The sequence below is a fragment of the Hippocampus bargibanti genome, linkage group LG13, assembly GCF_051943395.1.
Source record: "Hippocampus bargibanti isolate YZ-2025 linkage group LG13, ASM5194339v1, whole genome shotgun sequence".
Classification (NCBI taxonomy): Eukaryota; Metazoa; Chordata; class Actinopteri; order Syngnathiformes; family Syngnathidae; genus Hippocampus; species Hippocampus bargibanti.
This window is the reverse complement of record NC_142746.1, coordinates 6,751,518-6,765,968: the sequence shown is the minus strand read 5'-3', so window position 1 is coordinate 6,765,968 and position 14,451 is coordinate 6,751,518. Positions and strand designations below refer to the sequence as shown.

The following is a 14,451-nucleotide window of genomic DNA, read 5'->3' as shown; positions in this document are numbered from 1 at the left end:
GCGATCAAATAGGCACGCGTACAAATAAGTTCATTTTTGACTTTGATTCAATGACACGCTGCATTCACCGGCACATACTTTACTCATTCTTTTATGACGACCGAGCGAGTAGCTCCATGATGAATGCGGCACCTTTTTCTGCTGCCAATAGCCTTTCAGCAAAGAGAAGGCCAAGTGATGTACTGAGCTATGCTAATTAAACATGCTGAATAACTATTGACGACGCGGCAAAGGCCTTTATGAAGGCGGCTGTCAGTCACAAGGCAGCGTGCAGGCGTACCTTGCTGCAGTAAGGACACTCTCCAAAAACCGTGTTGAAGCTCTGCCTGCTGGCGGGCAGCACACGCAGCCACTGGAAGCGGGGAGGGGGAGGGTGGGAGGGGATGAGACAAAAGAGAAATGGCCACTTCATCAAATTGTCACCTTGAATCCAACGTGTCAAGTGATCACATTTTCTTCAACGCACTGTATACACTTAAAAAGGGATGTTCAGATAATAGATTGCAGTTGTACATCATAGTCTCACCACAGTTCGCCACGAAGTGAGGCCTTTGCTCAAAATATAACTTACTTCTTACACCTGGAAAAATAAATATTTAGCAAATTTGGAAAATATTTTAAACCTGACATGGTAATTAAAGGACAACCGACATCTGCGGACAAGTTGTGTCCATAATTTGTAAAATGTCTTCAAATGACTTCTACTGAGCGTATTTTACAAAGATTCCACCGCATATAGCTAGATTTTACGTTTTAAGACTCGCGCTGAAAATTCCGGAAGTCTTGTTTTTGAGTTGATGACGAGTCTGTACGTGACGTCACTGAAGGAACGCCCCTGACGGAAAAAAAAAAAAAAAAAGACATTGTAGCAGTCCTTCCATCACGTCAATGTATTTTGCTGTACTTGTTTGGTCTGAAAACCTCGTGTTGCCAAAAAGCCGCCAGAAGAGGGCGACCAAGCTCCATGGAAGGAATTTATCAGCCTGTAGAAACGGGCTGATTAATTCCTAACAGGAGCTTGGATGCCGTTTTCTGCCTCTTTTTGGGTGAGACATTTCCCCCCATGTTGCCTCAAAATGGCACGGAACACATTCTTTAATCGATTGCAAACATGTATGCTTTCCTCGAAAATCGAGGTTTGACTGTATTCAAGCTGTATTCAATATATTTGACTGTATTCAAGCATTTTTTTTATTTATTTTTTGTCCAAAGCAGATCGGTCGATCAGGGGACTACACCACTTGCGTGAAATGTGCTTGTTTGAGTTTGGATTCTACTGAACAATGTCCCCAATTAGGTTGCCCCGTTAGTATGTCAGCTTCTCAGTCCAGACATATGGGGTTGGATTCCAGCTCTGAGCTTCTGTGTGGAGTTTGCACGTTCTCTTCATGCCTGCGTGGGTTCTCCGGTTTCGTCCCACATTTCAATAACATGCAGGTGCATGGAACAGTATAAATTATCCCGAGTGTGATTGTGAGTGTGAGCATGAATAACTGGCAACGAATTCAGGGTGGAGTCTGCCTATGACCCGACGATAGCAAGGATAGGCCCCCTGCACGCCCCGTGGGCCTTGGATGGGTGGATTTCCCCAATTAAAAGCCAGCATTCAAATGACTAAAGTCCTGCTTTATGACTGTTTATCCCCTTAAATTCCCAGGCAACGTTTCAAATTCATAAAGTACTCACAATTATGCAACCCTAAATTTCACTGATCAAATGTAATCCAGGAGCAACATATGATATCATGAACTGTGTGCAAGCAAATTACGAGCTGTGTTTTACAGGCACGGAAAGTTTACAGCAATTTATTTATTTATGACCTAAATGCTCATTTGAAAAAAGCGAAGCGAGCGGGTTTGCATACAGTCAGGTTTAACAAAGCTCCTCTGAGCTACGTCATGTGATGCATCTTCTGTGTGTGTTAACTACAGAAATAGCACCCGTATGTGACGCCGCGCCTGTTCATACGGTGCGCCGTATGCTCCTGAAAATCATAGTAATAGTCTGAGGAGAAAAGAAACTCAAATGGAAGTGACAGTCATTATTTTTTAATCTACAGCGATACCTCAGTTTACGAACGCTTTAGCTAATGAACTTTTTGCCTTTCGAACATTAAATTTGCGAGAATATAATCTTGGCATACGAACTAGTTTTCGGGAAACACACTGAGCGCCACAATGGCTGGCGGACTAGTTTTCGTCAGAACACCAAACCACACGGCCGAACAGCGCCACCGTGGCTGCCGGACTACTTTTCCACACCCACTTTCTTTGAGTGCACTCAGTGCAGACACGGTTTGTTATCGAGTGGAGTACTTTTGCTATTATGGGAACGAAAAAGACCCCACCACAGGCTAGTGTTAAGCCGAAGAGGACACAAAAGAAATTTACGGTCGAGCAGAAGAAGATCATTGAAAAACACAAACGAGGTGTGCGTTTGGGTGACTTAGCGTCCCAGTACCAGTTTGCTAAGTCGACCATTGCTACGTGTGGCTAAGGGTGTTTCTGTGTTGTCGAAGCAATGGTCTCAGGCAATAGAAGAGGTTGAAAAACTTGTGTTGATTTGCATTAACGAAAAGTAGCAAGTGTGAGTGAGGGTATTATCGCCAGGAAAGCACGGCAACTTCACTCGGATATCATCAAGAGGCAACTACATCAACGACCATCAGAAAGAAGTACACAAAAAGTAAATAAAATGACTATACAGTACAGTTTATTTCTTTTATTACAATACAATAGCATTTATACATAAAATAAGGCATATTTTGTGTAGTTTTAAAGGACAACCGACGTCACTTTTTTGTTTCCTAACTGACATCAGAAAAACGTTTTATAGCATCTAAAATACCCAAAACACACAGTATGATATTTTTAGTCAAATGCAAAACACCAATAAAAATGACTTAAAGTGTCCAAAATGTACTTCAATTTGAAACCGGAAGTGGCCAGTTTCAGAAGGTCCCACCCCCATGTTCGTGGTGTCACGGCAAGGCGTCTTGCCTTGCTCTAGAATCAAAACTATGACTTCAGATTTGGAGAAGATGCTTTGTTGTTACTCATCCAGTTATGAATATGATTGAAATAGTTCTGAAGAGGAAAGCATACATGTTTGCAATCGATTAAAGAATTAATTCCATGTCATTTTGAGGGGGGAAATGTAGCACCGAATGTGTGTCATCTGGGGAGGGGGGGGGGGGATGTAGCACCGAAAAGAGGCAGAAGAGGGCGACAAAGCTCCGTGGAAAGGGGCTGATTAATTCCTTACAATTTTTGTCAGAGAATATCAAATAGATGCTCGGTGCCACACACAAGGATTCACCATCACGTTATTTATGTTTTCCTTCTAATTTTGCCATCAACACGGATCAACATGAAGTTTTCAGACCAAACATAGTATTGCGAAATGCATTGAGGTGACGTTCCTTCAGTGACGTAGGGTGAGGACTCGTCACCAACTCAAAAACAAGAGTTCCGGAATATTCAGCGCGAGTCTTAAAACGTAAAATATAGCTATATGCGGTGGAATCTTTGTAAAATACGCTCAGTAGAAGTTATTTGAAGCCATTTTACAAATTATAGACACAACTTGTCCGGAGACGTCGGTTGTCCTTTAAGGCTCATTTAGTAGAAAATTGTGTTTTATGGGGACTTGGAAACGGATTATTATCATTTTTAATGGTTTCCTATGGGAAATTAATGTTTGGAAGACACGTTTTGCCTTACACACACTTTTTGGGGACCAATTAAGTTCGTAAGATGAGGTATCACTGTATATGCATGGGAACCGCAGGTAAACGAACATTTTAAGTGTTGTTCCATGTCCTTACAGCATTGTCAGGAAGCAAAAACAGTTAATCTTGTGTTTCATCACGGCATGTGTCCGCTCATACCTCATACAGGCACACCTGATGGAAGGGTTGACCACAGCGAGGATCGTTGCACACCTGGTCAGGGATGGCAGCCTCTAAGCGATACGAGTAGCAGATTCCGCACTCAATATTGAACATCTGTGAAAGATATGGAATTATGGCAACTATTAAACACATTTTGCTCAGTGCCCAACTGCTTCAAAAAGCTCTTGCCGGCATTTTGGAATGGAGCCTTGTACTTATCACAGATAATCGTAAAATGAAAAAAAAATAGATGAACATCTGGGAAAGTAAACTTTTTTGGTCTTCTTTCTGAATGCTAACGAGGCTGAAGCTACAGAGTGCTCTTTCAAGTTATCTGCGGTGACAGGAGGGAGAAGAGCCACCAGGATAAAAAAGGATAAATGGTTCTGCGTGATTAAAGTGATTGCAAAGAGCGCGCGGAATTGTGCCATCCTTATTTTTTTTTTTTACATAGTCCGATCTGTAAACAACCCAATTAGAGAAGAAGTCGTTCCCACCTCTTCGCAAAACAAAATAGAAAATGGCAACACGCACAATGAGACTATAGTGTATCGCCGCCCCCTTAAGAATTGACGCTCAAGTAGACGCACAAACAGGAGTACGCATGCTGAGATGTGAAGCGCGTGTGCCCCTCGCCCCCCCTCTCCACACACCTCGAGTTAATCGCAATGGAAATGGACATGTTTGAAAAAAGGGGTGGGGGGGATTGTGTGACATACAGATTTTTCGTGGGTGGCAGGTGACGGGAATTCGATCTCCAAAACATCCTGGAGGTTTTGCAAGACACCAGAATCCGGGTTCCTGCCAGCAGACCACAGACAGCTCCTTCACACACACTAATTAACCACATGCAAATGAGCCTGCAAAGACACTAGGGGATGATTAGGAGACTTTCACCGTTGGTTTAAAAAAAGAAATGGGGTGATGACATGGGGAAGAGTGTCAGGGAGGAGGGGAGGCATTCATGCTGGCACTCTGTTAAAATGAAGAGTGTTCGATAGATGTACATTACTTGATGTGTAATCATGACACATATGTCACAATGTTTTATTTTTTTCCCAACATAAAAATAAGAGTATTTTTCCCCCAATCACATCACATTTTGGTCAGCCATCTGATTCCAAATATAGAATTATTATCTTCTCCTTTACTCTTTGAGGATCATATTGTCAGACTATATTAAAATCAAGTCGGGGCTAACTTGATTATAAAGCAAAATCTGACACAAAAGCGGTGTCGAATCTGCATTTTTGTTCTCCTCCAAAACTAATGCTGTTTGATTGTCGCAGGTCCTGACATCAATTTAATTAATGATGTGTGTCCAGTGGTTGTTTACGACCCAAAACATATGGGAACTGGGGTCAATAAATAATTCCAATTGAAACAAATGGAAAAAAAAAGTATGTGTTCCATTCCAAAGCAAAGTGATGTTAGTCTCATTGTTACATTTTTTTAAATGCCGTACTCTACAGTTCAATTGTATTTAACTTGGAAGTACAAGACTACAGTATATGGACATCATCAATGACAACTGTTTATTTTTCAACATTTAAAGGACAACCGACACATTTTTTTTCTTTCCTAACTGCCATCAGAAAAACGTTTTATAGCATCTAAAATACCCAAAACACGCAGTATGATATTTTTAGTCAAATGCAAAACACCAATAAAAATGACTTAAAGTGTCATAAATCTGCAAAAAAATTGAGCTGCGTAGGGCATTCTCAGAAAGTCCCGCCCCCAGTTCGTGATGTCACGCCAATACGTCTTGCCTTGAATCAAAACAATAGCTTCAGATTCGGAGAAGATGCTTTCTTGTTACTCATCTAGTTATGAATATGATTCAAATAGTTCTGAAGAGCACAAATGTTTGCAATCGATTAAAGAAGTCCTTCTGTGTCATTTTGAGGCGTCAGGACTCCAATGTAGGGTCCCAGAAAATGCACAAGATGGTGCCCAAGCTCCATTGGAAATGGGCTGATTTGTCTGCTGGGAATTTGTGTCAACTAGTATCAAATAGTAGTCTTGGTGCAACACACAACGATTCACCATTGAGTTATTTATGTGTTTTCCTTCTAATTTCGCCATCAACACGAATCAACACGAAGTTCACAGACCAAACAAAGTACCCAAAATGCATTGTGTGTCCCTTTCTCGGCCAGGGGCGTTCCTGACATCTCGTCGCGTCAGGAATCGTCACCAACTCGAAAACAAGGCTTCCTGAATATTCAGCTCGAGTCTTAAAACCTAAAATATAGCTATATGCGGTGGTATCTTTGTAAAATACGCTCAGTAGAAGTCATTTGAAGTGATTTTACAAATTATGGACACAACTTGTCCGGAGGCGTCGTTTGTCCTTTAAATGTAATTGGTGCAGTTGTCAGCAATATATTTTCAAGGAATGAATGTATAACTACATTCTCTATCCCTGTCTACATCCCAAAATGGTCTTCACAATACAACAATAATAAAATCATACTAATAATAATATATATCCTGGGCTAATCTCTGGAGGAGTTCGGCAACAGACAGACGCTCGCTCAACTAAAAGCTATGATGGACAGCCCCTCCGACCCCCTCCTGCCCAACCTGACAGCACTGGGTAGCTCCTTCATCCAGAGACTGTTACACCCGCGCTATAAACACACATGAAAAAAAACAACAGCAAAAAAAAAAAAAAAAAAAACTAGACTCACACATTGTAAATAGCACAGCCACCTTCTGTAAAGTAAATACAGTTACATATATTATATGTTGTATACAGATTTTTATACTTTGCATTATGTACAGTTATTTTTATTAAACATTTGTGTGCACTTGTACAGTTCGGTCTTCTGTCATTTGTTTTGCAATGCAATACACCCCCCCACCACAATGTTGCTGCTGTAGATTGCAAATTTTCCCATTGTGGGACTATCAAAGGCTTTCTGATAATAAAAACAATATTATTATTATAAATAATAATAATACATTCTTTCCAAGGCCATAGTCGAAACACATTGTGATGAATATTACATTTGTGGGATCTCAGTAAGGCAGAAAACAAGTCTAAATGTTTTTTTCCAAGTCGGAGCAGCCATTTTTTCAGTCTGCGTGCTGTTCACTAAAAAAATGATATCACAGTTGCTCACAGCTTAGGAAGCGACCAACTGATTATGGCTTAGCTTCAGGAAACAGGTGAGGCAAAATGTATCTATTGTGGGACTCTGAAAGGCTTTATGATTCTGATTCTGTATGAAATGATCAGATTCAACCATCACCCAAAGCTGCGATCACTGCTTACCACAAATGCATGTTGGCGTTCAGGTTATTCCTCAACGGCGTCACAACTGCAACAAGCAAAAAGGGTTAACGACTCAAGAGTGAAATCTGTAGATTTTTTTTCTCCTAGTTTTTTTATTGATTACGATATGATATTAATCTTTCAGCACATGAATTTTCATTCATCGGAGTCTTTGTGAGTGCATGCAGATATGAGTCGCCCCGGCTCCGCCGCATTCCGCAGGGGAAACCTCGTTTCTCAGTAGCGCTCATCACTTTCACTATTTCTCATTCCTACATGCAAAAAAGCAATATTTCTGCCAACACCTCATATTTGAGGGTCGCCGCCTGCCAAGCGTCTCGGGTGGCTCAAGTGTGTATGTTTAATATCGTTTTAGTCGCATTGCTAGGCAACACGCTTGGCATTTCAGGACCCTGGATTTAAAGAAACAATGGCTGACAAGTGACGGGGAATTAAAGAGAAAGCGCGCTGGATGTCTCCGAGGTTGTGACGAGCAGAATGAAATTGTGCCAGTCTGAAAGCAAGAGCTCTGACATGACGGAAGACAATCATCAACACAAGCACCCCAGGTCAAGTCCAAACGTTAAAGAAATTGACGCGGTGATATTTCTTTTTGCTCCTCACCTGATAGTGTCTCACTGAGCTCATCTGAATAATGGCGAGCTCAGACAGATTTTGGTTTTTATTACCTGAGCTTATCCGTGGCGTGTATCTTATTGTGTCAGGCGGGGCACATGACTGCGAGGACATGCCGCCATCAGTGAGAATCAATTTGAGGCCAAAATAAAAAATGACCGTGGATATCGGATAAAGTGAGGAGGTTTGGAGAACGCGTTTAGCACTCTAAAAATATCTATCCATCAACCTCTCCCTCACTCCATCCCTCGCTAGCTAGCTAGTTAGCCATCTAGCTATATTTCCTGATAAATTGAGTGATTCCATACTTTCTACTTACTACAATGTTGTTTTCACCCTTGATTGATTGAAAGTTTCTTAAACCCATTTGAACTTACAACAGTTTTGTGTCGATTTGTGACCTTTTTTTATCTTTCAACAAAAATGAACAGCTAAATGAAAATCCTCTCAGACTGGTGATTCCATGTTTTTTTTTCCATACATTGTGTTCTTAATTAAAAAAGGGGACGGTCTAAAACAGTGCAAATCCATTGTCCAAAGTGCACTTCCTTCTAGCCCTTTGACAGGGTGTCTACGTCCCTTCAGAAGTCAGCTGAATGAACTCTGTAATTAGTGCGATACCATCAGGACACTTCATAAATCACCGGTGAATTTAACAAAGACAACAACAAGGAGACACCATTAAGTTAGGTATTCAGTGTTCAGATATAGCACTGCTCTCAAGAATTTTAGAGCTCTGTGTCTGATACTATTCCAGAAGTTGGTAAAGTTATCGGTGAACAATCATGCATCCGCCCTTGCCACATATGGACAACTGTGGGAAAATGTTGATTTTGTGGCACATTATGAAATTAAAGCGACACATCTCAACTCATTCATTGCCATTCCCGAACTTATTTGGGAGTAGTAAAGCATAACGTGGAGCACCATTCCCGAATTTGATCAGGTTTTGACTTTTCTTGCAGGGGGGTGCCAATAAAGCGTTGGTCAGACCACTGGCAATGTTTTTTCCTCCCATGAGGGGGTAGCATTTGGATTTTGTAGAGCCGCCCCATTTTCAAGTTCAGATAACTCCAGACCCCATATAACGTAGGAATTATCTTTTTTTTCTGATGAAATAATAGGCTTGGACTAGCTCATATTCGTGTGCATGGGTGGAGTGGATGGGGCTAATGGGGGAAACATTTTGCATCATGCATTTTTGCCCATATAAGAAAAATATTCAATTTATTTATGCACTGTGAACAGCACAATTGAGATTTATTTTTTCCGACTTTACCTGGGCTGCTTTCAGACTTCCAAAATTGGATACGCATGCTATGATTCTGCAGTATGAACGGAATCTAGACTAACACTTAAGCGTTGCCAGCTGAATGGGGTTCTACTGACCATGCTCAGCTCCCAGCAGGCAGCATTCTGGCAGCATCTTTGGGTGTCGGGGATCGACTTCTACTTTTATGGAGACGTTGTTTCCTGGAGAAAACAAAACCCCTTTTAATGCTGAGTTATTAAATACATACATCATATGCATAAGTATATTTTACTCAATAAGGCTCAGACGAGAGGAAAACAAAAGGCAAAAATTGGGAGGAAATGGAAGTTGCTAAGCCAGTGAATGTACAGTATTTGTGACATATTGAAGTACACTTCAAAGGGCATCAGAAACAGCGTGTGTCATTTATGTGCTTGCCTTACTGTACAGAACCTTGAACCGTTTGCAATACACTTTGGTAGGAAAAAAAATAGATAAATACAGTAAAGTCTCGTTATATCGATATTCTAGGGAGTCCGAAAAATATCGTTATAACCGGGACTATCGATATATCCGACCCTGCGCGCATGTAATTTTCTCCGTGCGTGCATAGAAATAGTATCGTAATAAGCGGGACTATCGATATAACCGATATCGATATAACGAGACTTTACTGTATTCTAATGTTAACATTTAACTCATTCGCATCCATTCCCGAATTTATTCGGGAATTGAAAAGTGACAAGCACCCCAGGTCAAGTCCAAACGTTAAAGAAATTGACGCGGTGATATTTCTTTTTGCTCCTCACCTGATAGTGTCTCACTGAGCTCATCTGAATAATGGCGAGCTCAGACAGATTTTGTTTTTTATTACCTGAGCTTATCCGTGGCGTGTATCTTATTGTGTCAGGCGGGGCACATGACTGCGAGGACATGCCGCCATCAGTGAGAATCAATTTGAGGCCAAAATAAAAAATGACCGTGGATATCGGATAAAGTGAGGAGGTTTGGAGAACGCGTTTAGCACTCTAAAAATATCTATCCATCAACCTCTCCCTCACTCCATCCCTCGCTAGCTAGCTAGTTAGCCATCTAGCTATATTTCCTGATAAATTGAGTGATTCCATACTTTCTACTTACTACAATGTTGTTTTCACCCTTGATTGATTGAAAGTTTCTTAAACCCATTTGAACTTACAACAGTTTTGTGTCGATTTGTGACCTTTTTTTATCTTTCAACAAAAATGAACAGCTAAATGAAAATCCTCTCAGACTGGTGATTCCATGTTTTTTTTCCATACATTGTGTTCTTAATTAAAAAAGGGGACGGTCTAAAACAGTGCAAATCCATTGTCCAAAGTGCACTTCCTTCTAGCCCTTTGACAGGGTGTCTACGTCCCTTCAGAAGTCAGCTGAATGAACTCTGTAATTAGTGCGATACCATCAGGACACTTCATAAATCACCGGTGAATTTAACAAAGACAACAACAAGGAGACACCATGAAGTTAGGTATTCAGTGTTCAGATATCGCACTGCTCTCAAGAATTTTAGAGCTCTGTGTCTGATACTATTCCAGAAGTTGGTAAAGTTATCGGTGAACAATCATGCATCCGCCCATGCCACATATGGACAACTGTGGGAAAATGTTGATTTTGTGGCACATTATGAAATTAAAGCGACACATCTCAACTCATTCATTTCCATTCCCGAACTTATTTGGGAGTAGTAAAGCATAACGTGGAGGACCATTCCCGAATTTGATCAGGTTTTGACTTTTCTTGCAGGGGGCTGCCAATAAAGCGTTGGTCAGACCACTGGCAATGTTTTTTCCTCCCATGAGGGGGTAGCATTTGGATTTTGTAGAGCCGCCCCATTTTCAAGTTCAGATAACTCCAGACCCCATATAACGTAGGAATTATCTTTTTTTTCTGATGAAATAATAGGCTTGGACTAGCTCATATTCGTGTGCATGGGTGGAGTGGATGGGGCTAATGGGGGAAACATTTTGCATCATGCATTTTTGCCCATATAAGAAAAATATTCAATTTATTTATGCACTGTGAACAGCACAATTGAGATTTATTTTTTCCGACTTTACCTGGGCTGCTTTCAGACTTCCAAAATTGGATACGCATGCTATGATTCTGCAGTATGAACGGAATCTAGACTAACACTTAAGCGTTGCCAGCTGAATGCGGTTCTACTGACCATGCTCAGCTCCCAGCAGGCAGCATTCTGGCAGCATCTTTGGGTGTCGGGGATCGACTTCTACTTTTATGGAGACGTTGTTTCCTGGAGAAAACAAAACCCCTTTTAATGCTGAGTTATTAAATACATACATCATATGCATAAGTATATTTTACTCAATAAGGCTCAGACGAGAGGAAAACAAAAGGCAAAAATTGGGAGGAAATGGAAGTTGCTAAGCCAGTGAATGTACAGTATTTGTGACATATTGAAGTACACTTCAAAGGGCATCAGAAACAGCGTGTGTCATTTATGTGCTTGCCTTACTGTACAGAACCTTGAACCGTTTGCAATACACTTTGGCAGGAAAAAAAATGCAACAGCAACAGCAAAGACACATTTTACATTATTACACGCAAATGTGCCACAATAAATAGTATTGAATTCAGAGAATGTTTACCATGAAGTGTAAAGTCTCAAAATAGATAAATACAGTAAAGTCTCGTTATATCGATATTCTAGGGAGTCCGAAAAATATCGTTATAACCGGGACTATCGATATATCCGACCCTGCGCGCATGTAATTTTCTCCGTGCGTGCATAGAAATAGTATCGTAATAAGCGGGACTATCGATATAACCGATATCGATATAACGAGACTTTACTGTATTCTAATGTTAACATTTAACTCATTCGCATCCATTCCCGAATTTATTCGGGAATTGAAAAGTGTGACGTGGAGCGCCTTTCCCGAATTTGTTCAGGTTTTGGTTTGTCTTGCGGGGGATGCCGATAAAGCGCTGGTTCGACCTCTGCCAATGTTTTTCCCTTCCACAAGGGGCAGCATTTGCCTTTTGCCCATTTTAGCGCTTTGTTACAGCTTCAGGTGTTGTTAAAGCACTATATAAATCAATATGTATGTATTGTATTGTATTGTATTGTATTTTGTACAGTCGCTCCCATTTCAAGCTCTGATAACTCCAGACCCATAATATTTAGGAATAAAATATATTTTTCGAATGAAAGAAGAGAATTTATTACCATTAAATGAGTGTTTATGTAGTCCTAAAACTCAATATTCTGAAGGTCCTGCAATTTGGGTGAAAATGGCAAAAATCCTGGCACTGTAGTGGACACATTTTTTTTTCACATCGTCTGGAGGTGAATGAGTTAACTGACGATTTTTGAATTAGTTTTATTTGATGAACAATAAAACATATTCGTTTTTTTTTGTTTCTGTCAGAATATTGCTCTTTGCATGCGTTAACAGTACCAATAGTGTGAGTGGTGGAAAGCCTGCTCAACTGTATTTGGTTTGTGCTATATATTACCGATAGCTATCCTCCTCATAGTATCAGAGAGACTTGGCTTTTCGGGCTCCAGAATCCAGGTCTTTGTGTCAATCTCATCAAGAACATCCCAGAACTCAGTCAGAGCTTCTATGACCAGCAGGAACTGACTGTAGAGTTGGTTCAAAGAAGACTACCAAATCAGAGAACAAGCAGACAGTTGTTAAAATAGACATTTAGGATAGCATAAGTCAATTGTTGCAGTCTAAAAATAAATAAATAAATAAATAAATCTGGGAGATAACAGTTAAAGTATTATAAACACCATCACAAATTGTATTACTGTGAACAGGGATGGACAAATTAAAAACGCTGGAGGAAGCACCCATCTTTCATCAGTGCTACTTGGGGGGCCACATTAGACAATACATTTCCTCATCAGAAATATGAGAAAAACATGCGGGTTAATATCGGGCAAAAACATGTATTACACGGATGAATGCAGTTTAGAATAGCTTGAATTGTATTTATATGGCCCGGTGATCAGTGCAGAGGTCAAGGGTTCAATCCTCGCTCCGGCCTCCCTGTGTGGATTTTCTCTGGGTACTTCAAATCCTTCCCACATTCCAAAAACAATCGTGGCAGTATGATTGTACACTTCAAATTGTCCCTAGGTGTGAGAGTGACTGATTGTTTGTCTATGTGTGCCGGTTCAGGGTGTCCCCTGCCAACTGTCCAAAAATGGCTGGGATAGACGACAGCAGCCCTCGCTAGCGTTTTGAGGCTGAGCGAATCGGGAAATTGAGGATTGGATTAGCCTTTACGAGTCTCGCAGTGGACAAATTTACATTTCACAGCAGCAAAGTGATGAAAGTAAGAGGAAAGGAAAGTTGAAAAACAAAATACAGGACCTGCTGTAAAGGCAGCCACTCTCAAAACCTAAATATTAAATAATGTGACACAACACAAAAGACAGACAGTCATGCAATCGCAAGCACTTTCCACACCTTTGTTTTATGAAGCAGTTCGAGATGAAAGAGGAGAGGATCAAAGCGTTCTTTTCACCAATGGATCAAGAAGGTCATGGTGAAATGTGCACGTCTGCTACAGCTGTAGCCATCCACTGATTATCCATCCAAACGAAATTATCTCATCCTATCCCACGTTATCCACGTTATCTCTCCTGTCTTACGTAAATCCACTTCAACTCCAGGGCGTTACAGTTCAACATGCGCATCGGCGCTCTGAGATTCCTCCCAAATCAAAAACAATGCTGGCATATTCGTCCTGCACCACCGAGTGTCTTCTCCTTAATGATGATTGGGTGGATGCATTTTTATGCTTTAGTGTCATTTTTAAAAGGATATGATGGTGTGTAAAATATGTATTTATGTGTCGCCAGTTGTTCATCACTGACCAAGAATAATGTACCACCTAAAAAAAAAAAGTCCAACATCTGTTTTTCGATGTACGTCGTACTCCTGTACGACTGAGAGCTTACACAGACGTATTGCTGTCAAAATCTGGTTTGTAGATGGGTGCATACAATACTTTAAAGGTGGACTGGATGAAACTAATTATCGGAACTTCATGCCGGTAAATGTGTGAACATCATTACTGACCAAACTTTAAAAGTGAAACTTAAGACAAACACATTAACAGGGAACCGAAAGGAAAGCTGAGTGAGGTGTGGGTGAGAAATACAGATGGTATGAGTGCGAAAGAAATTAGAGGGAAAAAACGAAAGGAACCAAAAAATTATAGGTCATTGTGCCAGCACAGTGCACACAATTAAGCATCGTCCAGGTGCTGAGAGCCTCTGCAATTACAGCCCAATTAATGCCAGTGGCATGATTATGGTTCGCGCTCAGGATAACTATGCTAAGCCCAGTTCAGGAAGAAAAAAAAAGA

General features: G+C 40.7%; 1 protein-coding gene across 1 annotated transcript in view; it reads right to left on the bottom strand.

Annotated features, from left to right (window-relative positions):
• fancl (FA complementation group L) overlaps positions 1 to 14,451 on the bottom strand; it is a 42,171-nt gene that overhangs the window by 592 nt on the left and 27,128 nt on the right. The window contains exons 8-13 of the mRNA XM_089012856.1: positions 12,583 to 12,733; positions 11,273 to 11,356; positions 7,176 to 7,221; positions 4,612 to 4,693; positions 3,890 to 4,006; positions 281 to 352 (exon numbers count right to left, since the gene is read on the bottom strand). Coding sequence (XP_088868982.1) covers positions 281 to 352; positions 3,890 to 4,006; positions 4,612 to 4,693; positions 7,176 to 7,221; positions 11,273 to 11,356; positions 12,583 to 12,733 — 552 coding nt within the window. The remainder of the gene's footprint in view (positions 1 to 280; positions 353 to 3,889; positions 4,007 to 4,611; positions 4,694 to 7,175; positions 7,222 to 11,272; positions 11,357 to 12,582; positions 12,734 to 14,451) is intronic.